Source organism: Glycine max, chromosome 6 (genome assembly GCF_000004515.6).
Source record: "Glycine max cultivar Williams 82 chromosome 6, Glycine_max_v4.0, whole genome shotgun sequence".
Classification (NCBI taxonomy): domain Eukaryota; kingdom Viridiplantae; phylum Streptophyta; class Magnoliopsida; order Fabales; family Fabaceae; genus Glycine; species Glycine max.
This window is the reverse complement of record NC_038242.2, coordinates 12014840-12032798: the sequence shown is the minus strand read 5'-3', so window position 1 is coordinate 12032798 and position 17959 is coordinate 12014840. Positions and strand designations below refer to the sequence as shown.

At 31.2% G+C, this 17959-nt stretch overlaps 1 protein-coding gene across 1 annotated transcript; it reads left to right on the top strand.

The window, feature by feature from the left end:
• Positions 1-949: 949 nt before the first annotated feature.
• Positions 950-7087, top strand: LOC100800306 (UDP-galactose transporter 2-like). The gene is made up of 6 exons (NM_001252966.2): positions 950-1091; positions 2029-2254; positions 3097-3281; positions 3383-3583; positions 3961-4122; positions 6416-7087. Exons 2-6 carry the CDS (start codon positions 2125-2127, stop codon positions 6737-6739), a joined length of 1002 nt encoding a protein of 333 aa, NP_001239895.1. The 5' UTR covers positions 950-1091; positions 2029-2124; the 3' UTR covers positions 6740-7087.
• The last annotated feature ends 10872 nt before the right edge of the window (positions 7088-17959 follow it).

Sequence of the window (17959 nt, the reverse complement as noted above, 5' to 3'; positions counted from 1 at the left end):
ACGTAAACATAGGTGGCACTTTGGTTCCCAAAAGCGCGGAATAAATTATTGTGGATAATAAACACCAACTACACAGACAGGGACGACGAAAATAGTGGGACTGGGAGAATAACCAAAAAATAAGCTTCACGCTCATGCTCACACCAATTGAAAAGACACACAAATTTTCACACCAAACACAAACCAAAACAACACTAATAAAGTCATAAAAAAATAACTTGGGCGAGATTCTTTCGGCTTAATCAAAAATTTATTTTCAAATTCTAGTTACGTAGATTTGTGTCATAATTGTTTCAGTTTATTCAAAGAGAAATTATATTTCTACAATAAATCTTACAAGGAGAGAAAATTGAAAAGAGAAAAAAATTATATATATAATAAAGAGAAATTAACACATAAAATAATATTATATAAATTATTGTAAGAGCCATTATACATATCATATCTCTTAATCAAAAGTTTAAGTTCAAAATTTGTATATATTAAATGCTCAAAATGAAAATTTTATCATTATTTATGTAAAAAAATTATTTTACTCAAATAAAATGATATTCCAAACTATGGTCTCTACTAAAAAAAATAACAGAAAAAATAAATTATGTAATGACAATCGTGTAAAATAGTTAAAAAAATTTATATTATTTTATAATCACAAATTTATGACATATAATAAGTTTATTTACTTTTAATAATCCTAAAAATTATATGAATCATATGTAGGATGGAATGAAAGTGTAAAATTAATCATAAAACCTAACTTAAAGTGGTGGTGGGGCAAAGGAACATTTACCTTTCTGATGGGCTATCTTTTTTGCCCTGACTAAACATAGTAGCAAGTAATTAATGACATCATAAATGTGATTAAATAGAGTAAATATAATTATGGTAAAAATGAAATAGAGTTGACTAGTAGTATTTATTTGGCGTTGGCGATGACTTTGCAGTTGTTGCTGCTTTCCCCGCAAACGCAACTCAGCTTTCCTTCGATCCCTGAATCTGGACGTTACTAAAGCAGCCCAGCCATCCACGCACCATTTTAAAAGCCAACACAGAAAGCACAGAACCACCACATCGTTGCCTTCCTCTAAACGGTGCGTCGTTTAACTCCTTCACGTAATATATCAATATCACCATGCTTTTTTGTTTCTGTCGTTCTGTTAAGATTCATGTGTTTTGTGGATTCTTATTCTTATTGTTCCTTACTACCGCAGTCTTTAATTATTAGGGATCGCGGATCCGTACTTGGGTTTCCGTTTGAGGTTGATTTCTGCCCAAGTTCTTTTCTTCTGCTTTCAGAGTTTTTGTAATTTCGTTATTTTTGTTCACTTTGGAGCTCGAATCTGCTGTGAATTACTATATATTGTTGAAAATAGTAATGGATCTGATGAGATTGCTGTATTTTGGTCTGATTTTGCTTGATATTGGTTTTTTATTAGCTGAATCGTGTCTTTGAGGATGTAGGATTGTGGTTTTAGTTAATCATAGTTCACTGTGTTAAGTGTGTATTTCGTGAACTTCAATGTCCATGTCCCTGTCCTTAGCCTTGACTTGTTTCTTTTTATTTTTAGTTCTGTTTTTTGTTTCCCTATTTTTTTGGATGTTTTGACCAATAAAACAAGGGGCTTCTCATAAGAAACTCAGAATCAATTGTTTTTAACTTTGTATATATCTATCTATATCTATGTGTGTAGTGTGTATATATATATATATATATATATATATATATATATATATATATATATATATATATATATATAGAAAGATCCCTCTGCTGCAGATGTCAACTTTCTGGACGGAGATGTTTATGAAGGGTGGATAAGATTTTTCATATTTCATGTTGTTTTCCTTTGGTTATAAGTCCCCTTGTGAATTAATATAAACTCCCACTATTTACCCCCACCACATTCCCTCCAAAGACAATTGCATTTTTTGTTTTATTTTTCCCTCTCTGAAATGTGGAGCAGGAAGAGAATTTTACTCTATTTATAGTAATATCTGTTTATACTGATGACTGGTTTTTCTGTACAGATAAATTTTTGGGATTCTGAAACTAGTGATACATTTTCTTGCATGAAGGCAGCGTATTGAGGAATTCAGTTAGTGTATTGGAAGATCTAGTTCAACATGTCTTCTGTAAGCAAGGGTGATAGGAAGGCTTCCATTGATGCAGCATCATGGCTGTTCAATGTGGTCACGTCTGTGGGAATTATTCTTGTCAATAAGGCCTTGATGGCTACATATGGTTTTAGTTTTGGTATGACCTCATCATGACTTTTCCCATTTCCTCTCTTGAATCTTTGATCTGTCATGCCTATGATTTTAAAGATGTCATGCTTCTTTTCTATTTGTTGTTTGGATAAACTACCAATCTTGTGTGTTCCTTTTTGGTGTAATACACGTATGTATGTGTGTTTGTGTATGTGAAGTAGTAAAGAAGGAGAAACCTTTTTGGTACAATAGAATTGCATGTTTTATGAGTGTAATTTCACCTTGATGTTATCTGTTAGTGTCATTCAGATTGTACAACTTTAGTCTCTTGGATTAAGTCATTCAAGATATGTATCAGTTGTGCTGACTATCCTAGGATTTGAAAGAGGCATCCATATGTCTTGTTGGTAGTTGAATAGGGGACAAATTAGCATCACTGATGTTGTAAGCTACTATTTTTTTCAGTAAAAGAGTGGTTGAGAGAAAATCTGAGCAAAAGGTATGCATTCAGATGACAAGCTGAGGTCATACAGTCTGCAAACCTTTTGTATCAGTGGTGTTAAATCCTAAAATATGAGCAAAATCTGCAAAAACATTTTCTCATCCAAAACAACCTTTTCATTTGCATGTTTTTTGGTTGAGAACTTGAGATCAATAACAGAAGTATTACCATTCGTAGATCCCACAACTAAAATAGCATTAAAGTACTGAGAATAGCATCAGATGATAGATTAAAAATCTCTTCTATAACTAGTCAAGCAAAGAATATTTTGGTATATGATTTCTTTATATGTAACTTGTAAGGCTACAGATGGTTGCTTCTGAAGTCTGAACTTCTGGACCATTCCTGAATTCTGACATTCTATATCATATAATGCTATTATGCAGCTACAACTTTAACTGGTCTCCATTTTGCCACGACAACCTTGTTGACACTCATTCTTAAATCGTTGGGATATATCCAGACCTCTCATCTTCCATTATCTGATATAATCAAATTTGTCTTGTTTGCAAATTTCTCCATTGTTGGGATGAATGTGAGTTTAATGTGGAACTCTGTTGGTTTCTATCAGGTAACTTTAAGGCTTTTAGTAGCCTATAACATTTTGAACCCTCTTTATAGTAAACTCTAGATAATATTTATAATAATTATTCCTTGAAATAAAATTGTCAGATTGCTAAGCTGAGCATGATTCCAGTATCTTGCTTCCTGGAGGTTGTCTTGGACAATGTACGATATTCAAGGGACACAAAGCTTAGTATTGTTTTGGTTTTGCTCGGCGTTGCTGTCTGTACAGTCACTGATGTCAGTGTCAATGCAAAGGGTTTCATAGCTGCTGTAATAGCAGTTTGGAGCACAGCCCTGCAACAGTATGTAAGTAACATACACTATCATCAAATCCTGAATCTTTAGTTGGGAGATAGAAACCAATCAGTTTGAATTCCATGTCACCAAGGCAGTTCCAGATTTAAATGTTCAGTTCTTGGTTCATGATGCTTGTTGGCAACATTCGTGTACATAGCAATTAATAGCTTTGTTATAGAACTAAAAATGACAAATTAGGAAGCCTACAATAATATTTGTTTGTTTATCTGTATTTTTATCACAAGCAGTATTCTCAGATGCTTTTCTTCTACAACAGACTTCAATAACTTGTTTTAGTTCACAATGGTTCTAATTATTCCTGCCTTATTTGGGTTTCATTTCCTAAGTCTTGTTGGTTTGATATTTAACATAATTTTTTTTGGCAGTACGTGCATTTTCTTCAGAGGAAGTATTCTATTGGGTCATTTAACTTGTTGGGCCATACTGCACCAGCACAGGCAGCAAGTTTACTTCTAGTAGGCCCCTTTATGGACTACTGGTTGACTGGCAAACGAGTTGATGCCTACGGCTATGGTTTGACATCCACGGTAAGTTTCTCTATTTCTTTTCTAGTTTTTTTTTTTTTTTAATGTTTTGTTGTGAGGAGGAAGAGAAACAGAGACTTGTGAAATTTATTTATGTATCGGGTTTAGTCTGCCTTATTTTTTTGGTGAGAACTTTTTGAATGTTGGATGGTGGATTTATCTGATGCGTCATTTTTGCCACCCCTAGTGAGAAGTTTAAAGTAACTTGCAACCGTATGGACTAATCTTGAATGTTGTGTATCTGTTGCATGGTGAACTCCTATTTGTTATAGAGGTTAATATGCTGCGCATTGCTTATCATGGAACTGGGTACCAAATTCGACTGCCTAATTTCAGTGTCAGGTTGCTTAGTGACATTGAGAAAGAATCCTTTGGTTGACTAAGATCAAGGTTATGTTTGACCCAACTTTTTTTGTTTTACTCAAAAACTACTTTTAAAGCTAAAAATAAGAACTTAAAGAAAAGTAGTTGTTTCTCAAATTTCATTTTTTTAGCTTAAAAGCTCCTTTGAGCCAAAAGTTATTTGGTAACTTTTTAAAATACTTTAGCTTTATTTAAAACTAGTTACACCGTCCAATGAAAAAATATATTTATAAAATAATACTGTGTAAAATTATTTTAATTTACATCAAATTATTTTATTGATACTAAAAATAAATCCTGAGTCTTGCTGGAAAAAAGTTCCGCAAAAGTGAACGAGAAGCTACTCCAAGGAGCTTTTTTAAGTAGCTCCTTTTTTCCTAAGATGTATGTATACTATAAAACCAAGGAGCTTTTTAAGTAGCTCCTTTTTTCCTAAGATGTATGTATACTATAAAATAAGCTCCTTATAATTTTAAGAACTTTTATATAAATACTTCTTGGCTCAGCATCTCCTTTTAAGGAGAAAAAAAGCTAAAAATAAGTCGGGCCAAACCCTACCTAAGCCTAAGCCTTAACTAATTATGAATTTATAAATCCTGTAAGCCTTGCTGGCAGCTATAAGTTCTCGAAGGTTTCTTCCATTAAGAGTTTTTCAAAACTCCAGATTTGCTGTTTAGGGTCAGTAAATAGCATTTGAAGTTCAAAGTGTCATAATCAAGATAACTTCCATTAATGCAACATCATTTTTCTTTTTAGAGTGAAATTACCTTTTCAGTCTCTTTTGAAGAGGTGGCATTTCATTCTTAACGAATGCATTCTTCTTTACCATTCCCTTTTTTTTTGCTCCCTTTAGCGGATATGTTGTTGACTTTAGCCTTACAACTAATACCATCTCAATGTAAAATCTAATGCATGTTTGTTTCTAATTTTCTCTTTCAAAATGTTTAGAGTGGAAAAGAAAGTAATCCTAAAAGTGACACAATTATTTTGTATTTTGTGCAAACTAGTACAGCTTGGGGACATTAACTAATCCTTTAAATTCATTTAGATACTGAATGTTTGGTTCTTTGTATTCTTAATGTGACCAATCTAGTTTAAAATATGAACATGTTATGAGCAATTCTCTTTAAGAAAGATCTATCAGATCTGTTTATCATGTACAGTCTAGACTCTAGAGGAGAACTATCTATTTGAATCATTACTTTTTTTAAGTTCCCTGTGAATGTTGAAAATTTTAATTATATTTATATAATCTTGTTTCTGTAGACCAATCATGTCCCCCATTTATGACTTATTGGAGATTTTTATTTCATCCACCCTGATTTGCCAGTGGTGCTTCTACAATAATTTCCTTGGTCTTTGATGTTGCTTGTGACTAATGCTAAATATGATTATTAGTGTGCCTATCCATATGGTACCTGTAAAAGGCATGACAAACTGACTGCATCCATGTAAATTTGCTTGTATCACTATACTGGTAGGCAGCAGCATGCATATAGATCTTTTTATTCATAAAAGCAGTGTATTCTTGGCAATCGGTACTCATCAATAACTGGTTGCTCAGTATACACAGATCTTGTGAGGGTGCCCATCCTTGGTCTTCCTTAGAACCAAATGTTCTATTTGTCATTTTGTTTTTTGGTGGATTTGGATCCTATCCCTTTACCTTAGGAAAATACTGTCATTTTTTAAGAACATTTATTCTATAGAGGGACCAACTGTTTCCTGTGCATAGACTCTGCACGTTTTGTTTGTCTTTCTATCTTAAAAATGACTGTCACTTTCCTAAGAAAAAGGAGAGAATCCAAATATGTATACACTTTATGTCAACTTTATAAATACTGTATAGTTTACCTTTACTCAAGAAAACAATAATGAATACTGTGACTCCTGGAATACTATTATTAAACTGAGCTGCTCCTGCTGTCTGCAGTTGTTCATCATTCTGTCTTGCACTATCGCAGTAGGGACAAACCTCAGCCAGTTCATCTGCATTGGTAGGTTCACGGCTGTAACGTTCCAAGTCCTTGGTCACATGAAGACTATCCTGGTCCTGATCTTAGGATTCATTTTCTTTGGAAAAGAGGGTCTCAATCTACATGTTGTTCTAGGCATGATCATCGCAATAGCAGGAATGGTTTGGTATGGCAGTGCTTCTTCCAAGCCAGGGGGGAAAGAGCGTCGTAGCTTTTCCCTCCCCAAAACACAAGATTATAGTTCACTACCTGTGTCCTCTGAACCAGATACGAAGGAATAGAAAATAATAGAAACTAATTAGAGAAAAAGTGATGAAACTTCTGGTGAACTGCATGAAAAAAATCAGGTGCCCATTAGGCGAGCTGGTTCATTTTCTTTATACCAGGAGTGAATTCCCAATTATTTATAGATCATGGTTATATCTTTTCTTATGTGTTAATGAATTGTTTGGGAAAGAAATGAGAGGAAACAGCGTTAAGGGATGGAAAAATCTACGTTATGTTCCTTTTTTTTTATGACAGAAAATGTTACTGTTACTTTTATAGTAAAAGTTTAATTCCATTTTTCCCATTAGGGTTGGTTCCGTTGTTACCTTCTACTCATGACAACTATTAGCATGTTTGGATTACCTAGTTATGAAATGTTTTACTCTATAAAATACTTTTGAAAGTTTTACGATGGTAGCACAGACATGTTATACGTTATTTGCATTCAAAAAGATGTGTTGGATTCTAATTTAGGAGTGTGTTGGTAGATGATCTATATCTATGCAGCAAAAAAAAAAAAAAAAGATGATCTATATACTACTATTCTATAGTCGTAGTGTGATTACTTCGGCTCCACCTTAGAATCGATATTCAATATAACCTTTCGTAAATTATTAAGTATCAATTTCGTTTTCAAATGGATTGCTGTGCTAAAACAAGCAAGCAAACACTCAACAAAGAAACCAGACATACAGGAATGAACAGGAAGTAAAAAGTAGATATTGCTTGACCACTCGGCCCATGGGCATCCATAATAAATGGACCAAGTTGCAACCTATGGATTATTAGTGGGACTAATTTACCTTGTAAGGCCTTGAAATCCAGTCTTTAGGTTTTAATGGAAGGAATTTCACTTACAAAATGAGGATGATGTCCTCCTATTATGTTTAATATGCTCTCCAGTTAAAATAAAATAAAAATAATAGTAATATATGTTATGATGAATAAAAATATATTGGGCACTGATTTGTCTGTAGGAAAAAAACAACAAAGCTTGAAGTAAGTTGTAGCAGCGATTGGCAGAGCTAAATAAAAGAGCATAGTAAATGCCTAACGTTATGTTAGGTGGGCTTCGCAGTAACGTAATCCTGAATAATTGAAGTTGCTTTCTGGAAGTTTTTTGTAGGATTCACTTGCCATGGTCCCAACAACAGCTAGATCTGCATATTTTACACAGCACTTTTGAGACAATGGGAAAGCAGGGCCTGTAATAAAAGCCTGATTTTCTGAGACATGGGGAATGATGCATTCATGCAAAACAGTAAAAATTAGGTTAAAATTTGACATTTAAGGCGTCACGTACCAGCACTTCTGTTGCAGCAGGTCAGCACCTGGCTCTGTCCCAACCCAAGCTAAAATATTTGCTATTTTTTCCCCTTTTACTATTTCATTTTCACATAAATTACACGGCTTGCTACTTGCTAGTTTCAGATATTCCCCACAGTGCATTGTTTTTATTATAGAAAGTAAAATGCTTCTTTACCTGTCAATTACTTTTACAGGAAAAAATTGAGCTTTGGCTTAGAATTTTAGAATACATTTTCGGCAAAAAAAAGTAATTTTTGTTACTTTACTAATTCAATTCTTCAATTTACTAGTACTTTGTTTCAATTCGATAATTTGTATGATCAAAATGTATTTTCAGAAGACTTCTTTTTTTATTGATAATCTTTGTTTCAATAAACTGATCATTCTCACAGCTTAACTTTCAGGTAAATAATTTAAAATTGAAACCTAATCTAAAAAACCTTTTACCACAATTTATTAAATATATACATTTTCAGAAGAGTTTTCAACTGGTTACTCATGCACATTTTATCAAAAACAAAACAAAAAATAAAATAAAACCAGTTCTTGGAATTTGGGTATATTGACTTTTGTAGAGTATTCTTTATTACTATCAAGGATATCCGATGATGGAGAACTTTGTTGGTTGCCGAGGACAATAGGGAGGAATCAAAGGGGTGAATTCGTTATAGTAGCAGAATGAGATCACCAATGAGAAAGCCTATGCTTGCTGGGCTTATTATGTTTGTTGTTGAGATCTTGCTGACTGAATGAGAATTGCCACTATCACCATGTTCCTCCTAAGATGTCAATATCGAAAGGGAGACATGTTTTTTTTAATGTACTATGCTCCAAACTGTTTTGATGATTATATTATTATTATTATATATAACGATAATTGATATAAAGTAAAGCAAACTTTTACTTAAAAAACAGGAATTTTCTTTTGATTTATTTAGAATGTGTTGATAACAAAAGTTTTTTTTACAATGATTCAATCTTATGATAAGTTTGTTTATTTTTGTACTGAACGTTTTAAAAATCACATCTTAGGCCGGTTCAGAGTGGTGGTAAGTTTTTTATTTCTGATTTTAAAATAGAAATTCAAAACAAAAATGTGTTGGGTAAAATTGAGGAATTTATTTTTTTATAGGTTTTTAAAACTGTTTTATCCCTCACACTGATCTCTTTCTCAAGTCTCCACGACTTCTCTCTCTCTCCACCTGACCCTCTCTCTCGCCGTCGTTCTTCATTGGTCGCTGGTCGTTGGTCGTCGCCACCCATTGCCGCCTTTGTCAGTCAGTGAGTTCTCTTTTGCCGACTCTTTCTCTCTCTCGCCTACGGTCGTCGTTCTCTTTGGGGAAGCAAAGATTTGTTTGAGGGGAGTAGATTTGAAGGTTTTCTGAAAGAAGATTTTTCTGTATGTGTGATAATGTGTATGAGTATGTGTATTAATTGATGAAGGGGATATCATGCTCAAGCTTTCATTTGAATCTGTTGTTAATTGTTTAAGCAATTAGATAAAATTTTGATTTCTCTTCTTTGTTAACCCCAAATCTGTCAAGTTTTAATTATTTTTTTTACTCTGAGTTGTGGTGTTGATACAAGAAAAATAGGCCCAAAAAGTTTTCTTTCTCCCTTCTATATTTCTCAAAAAAGAAAGAAAGTTTTATTTAAAAAGCTGTATATTGTTCTAATTCGTAAGCCTAAAACTATTTGTATGAAAAAATATGTGAGCGTGAGAGAACGGTGATGGTGTTTCCAGAACAAGAGTGAAACCTTTATCACTTTCTTCTATTACTCCAACTTCTATCAACTAAAGAAATTTTTAATGAAAAAGGTGTGTGTGTGAAAGATGGATTCTATTATGGCTGGAATAATGGTTTCAAAGGATAAAGACCAATTTTTGTAAATTTTCTATTACTAGTATAACTTCTTCTAACAAAATGGAAATTTAAATATATGTAATTGTGTGTAAGAAGGCTTCGGTGAGGAAAGGGAAAACATTGAAGTATTATACTTAATTGTTATTAGTAGATGGAAATAAAATGATACAACAATAGAGGTTATTATGTGTAACTTCGAATGACAATTTTTTTAAATAATTGTATTATACTTAATTGTTATTATTATTTCATTTTTTATATATAAACCCTATCCATTTTTTTTTTGTTTGCACGTGTAATTTTTTGTTCGATAATATTATGTAATCCGGCATATTATTATTATTATGTTTGTGTCAATATTTTTTTTTAGTTTTAAGAAAAAAATTTGTTTTTTTAACACTTTTTAATTATTTTTTTATATTGCATAATTTCATAATGGAACACGATAAAATAGAACAATGAATTTATTTTATCTATTTCTACTTATAACAACCTCTAAAATTTCAAAACTAAAATTGAACTCAACACTCAAAATTGAAATCGGGTATAATTTTTACTAATTTCAAAATTGGAAACAAAAGATCACCTGGAATGGGACCTTAGATTATTTTTTATTAAGTTAAATATATTTTTTATCTTATAAATATCATAAAAATGTTCATTTTTAATTCCTCGAAAATAATTTTTTGTTTTGATTTCTCATTTATGAAAATGTATGCCTTGTACTTAAAAAATGATTTTTTTTTTGTCCTTCATTCTAGATATTATATATTTTCATAAATAAGGATCAAAGAGTAGGGATGACAAAATGATTTGAACTCACTAGATTAGTCTATCTAACCCACTTAAAAATTTAACATGAGTTATACATATTATTTTACAACTTTATATTTTGAGTTTAATGGTTATATATTGTTAGTGTGAAAATTTTACACTTTCAATTAATTTGAAATGAGCGATAGTATAACTTAAGGTAGTTACGGTGAAAATTAATAAATTTAACATACATGAGAATTTGTGATTAAATGATAATATAAAATTATTTTATACTATTGGTGTATGATTTATTTTCACTTATATTTGTATTTATTTTTATTTCAAGATAATAATCCATTTATGTTTTGATTTCTGAAACAATAAATATACAAAAAAAAATATTATCACGATATTTTTATCACAATAAATATATATTGCAAAAAATATTAAAAATATAGTAAATTTAGTTCAACATTTTGTATTGCAATAAGAATTTTATGAGAAATATATAAAATTATGTAATTAAAATAAAATTTATCTTTCATTATCCTCACATGCACAACGCTCCCAAACAAGCTCCATCAAAAATGCTTAAAGTAGCCAATGAATTTTCTTTTGATGAACAAGTTTATCCTTTGAGGGTATCTTGGAAAATCTGGATAAAGGCAACCATGTGTGTGCTTTCATCTACAACAGTTATGTTATATTGTTATTCAATATGATCTATGCATATATTATATTATTTGCTTAATTACATTGATCACATGCTACATAGTATCGAATTAAGTATAATCAAGAATCAAGACTATGCGGTTGTCTTTTCTAATTGGTTCTTGTTATTGCATGAATGATTTTTTCTTTTAGCATTAAAACACTCAAATGGTATTGAAGATCGTGGCTCATCCAATAAAAAAATTCATTTACTAGTTAGTACCCCATTTATATTAACTTCCATTAACTATATATTATACAAGATGAGTTTGTCCTTCTAAAACATTATAGACATATTGAATTGATTTGACCTGTTAATTTTATTATATCAACCCACATTGTCAAAAATGCATGCAAATCCATACGTCTTGTGGCACAATTGCTTCAAGCATGGTTATGAGCTTGGCATGATCACCTTGAGAAAATTAATCTTTTCAAATTATAAGCCATTTTTTCATTCCAAGTACATACATGATATGGAGTCCAAGATGCTGGGAAAATCATGTTCCTCATTTGTAGTAGGCATTCACCATCATTGTTTTGTCACACTTCCAATCTTTTAGCATAAACCTTGTTGTCTTCGCCACCTACCTATTCACCCTCAACAACCTTTACTAAAGACTACGCAAAAAATCAAGGTCCAACTCAAACCCAAAATAACCAAAAAATAAAATGAAATGTTCTTGGATAGGCTTAGGCGATTAATCACATAAAAAAGATGTAAAATCAATAACCCAGCAATTAATTACACGTGAGTGCAATCTTGAATTTTTTTCCCATTAAAACTTGAACCGACAGAGTTGAAACACTTGTCCAGAGCCAAAATTTATTTCTTAAGTGTAAATATAAAAATGTGGCCTATTATGATGTGTTAATGCTAATAGACATCATTGTCAAACATGAACTAATGTGACAATATTTAACTTTGAAATTTGAAATTGGATTGCATTGTTCACCTGGTCAATTCACCAAATACTAACATGAAATATTTTAAAGAAAAAATGTCATATAAAATTTTACAAGAAAATTATGAGATGACAATGAACTACAACGAGTGTGGAAAAGTACTATATGAAGTTTGATATTAGAAGTTTGCAACTCCATTGTTTTACACTTTAAAAACTTTATCTCTGATCTCCTTCATGCCTGCATAGCTTCACTTCACCTCCTCATCCTTCACACTAGTAATGCATGTTCCATCCTACCTAAACTCTCTTTCCCCTTAACATTGTTGTTGATTTTCAGTTTTGTCTTTTCTTGTTAAAAAAGGCACAACAACAAGCTTGATGGTGTGGTAAACCCAAAATAACCAATTCGTCTTCGCTCAAACTCGACTTTCAACAAATCGAACATTTTGAACCCGAACTTTGCCGTACTCAACTGTTGCCCACCCCTACCTCTAATCTCTCTCCCTCAAATCCATCAACCTCATTGATCATGTCACTATCCCCTTCTCTCATTGACCACCATAAATATATCCCAAAACACTCTCTCAAGTTCCCTTTTTTAACATGTGTTTAGCATATTGTCCAAGCCTTCAATTCCTTTACCTCTCTAACAACCTCATCAAATTTGATTCCCCATGCTAAAGACTCAATCTCTATGTCGCGTACTTCTCTTAAAACTATATTTCAACTCCTAACATTCTCTTGTGGCTCCTCAACCCCAAACTTAAACACCTCACTATCAAAGGAAAACATAATCATAAGTGAAACCAATTTCTCTAATTCCACCTCTTTGTAATATTTGGATCTTTCCTCCAACGATTTTTTTGTTGTCATTCCTTCCTTTGGCGAGTGATCTTCCCTTAAGGAAAGATTCAAGTACCACAAAACCGTGGAATAGGGAAAAATAATTTTTGCTAGTGATATTATTTTTGCTTTAAAAAAGAACAAAAAACTGGACGTTTATAAATTTCAATATAACAAAGGTGGCATTTTTTTCATACTTTTTTTTTAGTTCACTTAACAGGTATATTTAATTCTGTAAAAAAAAACCAGTTAAATTTAATTCAGTTTTGTAAAAGTATATGAACTTTTTTTTTAGTTGTATAACATTAGTACATTACGGTAGGAAGAATGATGATAAAGAATTTTTTTCCGAGAAATCTGCTCAATAAATGCCAAAATTTAGGTTCTAATACAGCTGCTATTAGGTCCCACTTTATTGAATTTATCTGTGCAAGAGAGACCAAGCCATCCTGGCCTAACAATTCAGTGGGAAATGGAAATTATTAGATGATCTTATAATTGTACACTTGCTATTTGTGTGTGTATCTATTTCTACACTATCAAGTTTCAGCTTTATGAAGTAGATTTTATTTACACGTGTTAAAATTTGCATTAAATAATTTTCCTAGAATGATATTCTAATTCGAGCCAACACCGTCAAAAAGTTGAAATTTCCAAAATTAATATCAACGATAACACACCTTCATCTATGTCACTAATGTTTTCATATTAGCCCTTCCCTATCTTGAACGCCTATGCGGGGGACAAAAAGCATTTGGTCAGCTTCAAAACCCATTATGGAAAAACCAAAATAAAAAAGGCTCAAAGTATTTCTAATCAAGCATCACAAATGCTAATTCAAGTGCTATTAGCTTGGTAATGTAACCAAAAATTAAGTGAATGGTAACCATCCCCTCTCTCTGGCATTTACGTTGTTCATTGCGAAAATAATTGGGTAGGGTCGCTCTCAAAAGGTCATGGCTCCCGTGTGGCATTCATTTTCATTCTCATTTCTCTTTTGTACTTGTTATTATTTTGATGCAAAGAAAGACCAAAAAGACGGCGAGACCCACTCTTTTTTTTTTGGTTCCTCCAAAATCTCTCTCTTTCTAAGCACTAGATGATAACAATAATCATAGAACTTTCATTACATTACACTAACAAATAACACCACTTTTTTATTTATTTAACTTTAAAGATTTAGACCATGACCTAATGCGCACGTCCTTAAGGCTTAATATCCTAATAATCCCTTACCCTACCCACCACCCCTTTCAGTCCTTTCTTCAATGTTCTCAACACACACCTCCTCTTACTACTTCTTCTTCTTCTAATAACACGAGGTACTTGGACCCACCCTAGTCCTTTCATGTAGGACCCTCCAACTCTTCAATTATTTTATGCGCGTGCTTGTGCACGTGTGGTGTCCTCTCTATCCCTATCTCGCATTCATAATTGATCCTTCTCTTCCCTCGCTTAATTGGCTCCTATACCAAAATTAATTAGCATCATCAAACACAATTATTATGCGTAGAATATGTTTGGTCATTAATTTCACCGTGAAAAAAAAAGAAGAAAAAAAACGGGTTCGTGTGAATTGGCAATGTTGGCCAACGTGTCGGTAACCATGCAGTCAAAGCTACCTATATGGTGGATAGAAATTCTGTTATTTGGCCACGTAATCATACTGGACAGTAGCACGTGTTGATCGCAGCTTGAGGTCCCTCCACGTCATAATCATCATCATCATTTCTTTTTTCCTTTTACTAATTTTTTAAAAAATTATTATTATTATTTTGACTTTTTTTCACAAAACTACCCAAACCTTTTTTCCCCATTTTCAGTGCCCATTTATTCATGCTGAGAGAGACCCATCAATTTGGGCCCCACTTACTTGTTTGGATGGACCCTTTAGATTACAAGAGACTGAGTTAAAAATATTGTTTCTTGTTTCATCCACCGTTCATTTTGCTGAGAGAAGCCCGAAGCGGTGCGGTGACAAATTGACACACTTCACCCTCATTTAACTACAAACTATATTTAGTCATTGCCTACGCATCAATATATTAAAATATATCAAAAAATAGTTTTTTTTTACGGAACTTTTTGAATAGATTGAAATAACATTTAAGAAGACAACAGAAAAAGTATTTTTTTTTTTATCTCAAGAACATTTAAGTAGATAACATAAAAAGAAACTTTATTCAAGAGCATTTAACCAAACAATAACAAAAATCATCTATATAAATTTTTTCATAGAAATTAAAGATAAATGATAAGTTTACAATAATTCATGGACGATAATAAGCAGCTGAGTTATATTCTCTTATTCTCAACCAAATTGCCAGATACATCACTCTCATTTAACAACAAAACTTTTTAGTTAGTAGCTTACGCATCAATGCATTACAATATACTTAAACTACTTAACCCCAAAAAGTATTAAACTATTATTATTTTTATAATTTTTCGGTACTTTTTTAATACATTGAAAAGAACATTTATGTAGACAATAAAAAGTTATTTTAACTGAAAAACATTTAAGAAGACAATAAAGATAAATAAATTTGATCTCAAGAACATTTAAGAAGACAATAGAAAATGAAATTTCTCTTATGAACATTTAAGAAGGCAATAAAAATATAAATTTTATTCAAAAACATTAAGAAGATAATAAAAAAAATTATATCTTAACAACATTTAAGGTCTTAATTGTAGATAAGAAAAATCTATAAAAAAAAATAATGGCTTACTTTTTTTTGAAGGGAAAAAATGGCTTACTTAGAATCTCATAAACTACCGGTAAAAAATTGTAATTAAAAAACTGATAAAAAAATCTCAAACTAAAATTGCATAAAATTGGTGATACTTGAAACACTTAAAAATATAATTAAGGCAAACTTTTAGAAATAATAAAGGTAGAAATGTGAAATAAAATTAGTAATTTTATAAAGAAATTAAAAAAATACTACTTATACATAAAAAGTTTAAATTACAGTTATTTTAAAATAAATATAATATCTTAAGAAGAAAAATAAAGAAATCCCTTACTGTGTTATTCAAGTTAGATGAGTGCCACATGGCAAGAAGTATGTATGTGGATTTTCACGGTCAGCAGAAAAAAACATGTGTTGGCAGAAGAGAAAAAAAAGGTAAGACAGAAACGTGAGTAGTGAGATTGGTGAGGATAGTAAAACCTGGAAGGTACACTGTTACGGAAGCGACGAGAGAGTGGAGAAAGTTTTGAAACTGAAGTGAAGGCGATAAATTTTGTTGTCGTTAGCAGAGATTCATTCACTTCTTTTTCATTTGATGATATCCAAGTAATTAATTAGTCAGGAATTGCTATATACCATCCATTTCTACCTCTGCCACTACCCCCTTCACTTTTTGTTGATAAAATTCATCACCAGTTCATTTACTAGTGGAATTCAAACGGAAAACAAAATTAAATTTGGATTGAATAAGTGAATGCGGTGTTACTTATAATTATTTTTAGAAAAATTATATTTGATAATATAACCCCGACAAACACTTTTTTTTTATATCAGAAAACACACATTGTTACTTCGTTATTTTGTAGAAAAAGTTTGTTTTCTAACGCACGCTTTTCATTTTAGAAAATTGAAATTTCTTATTTGATATAGCAACATTATTCAATAAGTACATGTAATCATGAAGTAGATTAACCATTCTTGCTTCATAACCGATTTCGAAAGTTAAGATAACGACTATAAAGGTATAAACCACAAGAATGAAACTTTAGAGAGAGAGAGAGAGAGAGAGAGAGAGAGAGAGAGAGAGAGAGAGAGAGAGAGAGAGAGAGAGAGAGAGAGAATATAAAGGCTAATTAAGAATTTGTGGAAAAGAGTAAGAAGCTAATGAAACATTTTTAATATCAATTTATGATTTTTAATGTATCAATTTTCAAGTTAACTAATACTAGGTTCTTTTTAATTAGTTTTAAGTGTATAGTTTCATTCTAACCCTAACTTGACTTTGGTGGAAAAAATTCACTTCGATTAGGTTTGGATTCAAGTTTTTTTTTCCAACTTATAAAACCTAAATTATTTTTTTAATAGGTAAAAAATTTAAATAATAATTAAATAATAGAGTTAATATTATATATTTAACTAAAAATATCATTTATATCATACTTTTTAATTTTGGAAGACTTTATGATTTATTAACTATTATCTGCTAATAAAATTAAGGCATAATTAATAACATAATATATAGTTTATTTTAAAATATAAAAAAAATTGAAACTTTTTAAAAAATGTGAGATGGTTTTTTGCAGATTTTTCCTAATTTGATAAAATCTAACAAGGATAAGATTAGGTTTAATTTCTTTTTAATCTTTGTCTCTCTTCAACTCAACCTCAAACTTTGCACTGCTTTTTGTGGAGATAGGGGACAAGGAAAGGCAAATTCGCCCTTAACATATTTTGTTGGCATGCTTATTAATAAGTTATACTAGGAAAAATCTTTTTACATATTAAAGAGTCAAAATGCCCAAAGAAGTAAGTATATAGGAGATTTTGTTTTTTCTCTGTGTTTATGGAGCTAATATTTGAACTTAAATTATCACTGAAACACCAATATATATGTCGTTAGTTTAAGTGAAATTAGATTCATATTTCTTAAACAAAAATTTATATTTAAAATTTATGAATAAAAAATGTAATTAAAATGATAAACTCTATTAAGGATAACTAATCAATTTTTTCGATGAGGATTAGTTATCGATAAATTTAGTAAATATTTTTACACGCATTATATGGTGACAAAAAAAATCATCGAAAGAGAAATCACTTTAATAAAAATAACTACTTTAGTATCTTCTTGGATTGATTAAAAATAC

Bases quoted from the DNA above. Each gene is read 5' to 3' on its own strand.
- LOC100800306 (NM_001252966.2), top strand. From the start codon at position 2,125: ATGTCTTCTGTAAGCAAGGGTGATAGGAAGGCTTCCATTGATGCAGCA. The intron at 2,255-3,096 runs GTATGACCTCAT...GCTATTATGCAG, and splicing joins TACATATGGTTTTAGTTTTG to CTACAACTTTAACTGGTCTC. The intron at 3,282-3,382 runs GTAACTTTAAGG...TAAAATTGTCAG, and splicing joins ACTCTGTTGGTTTCTATCAG to ATTGCTAAGCTGAGCATGAT.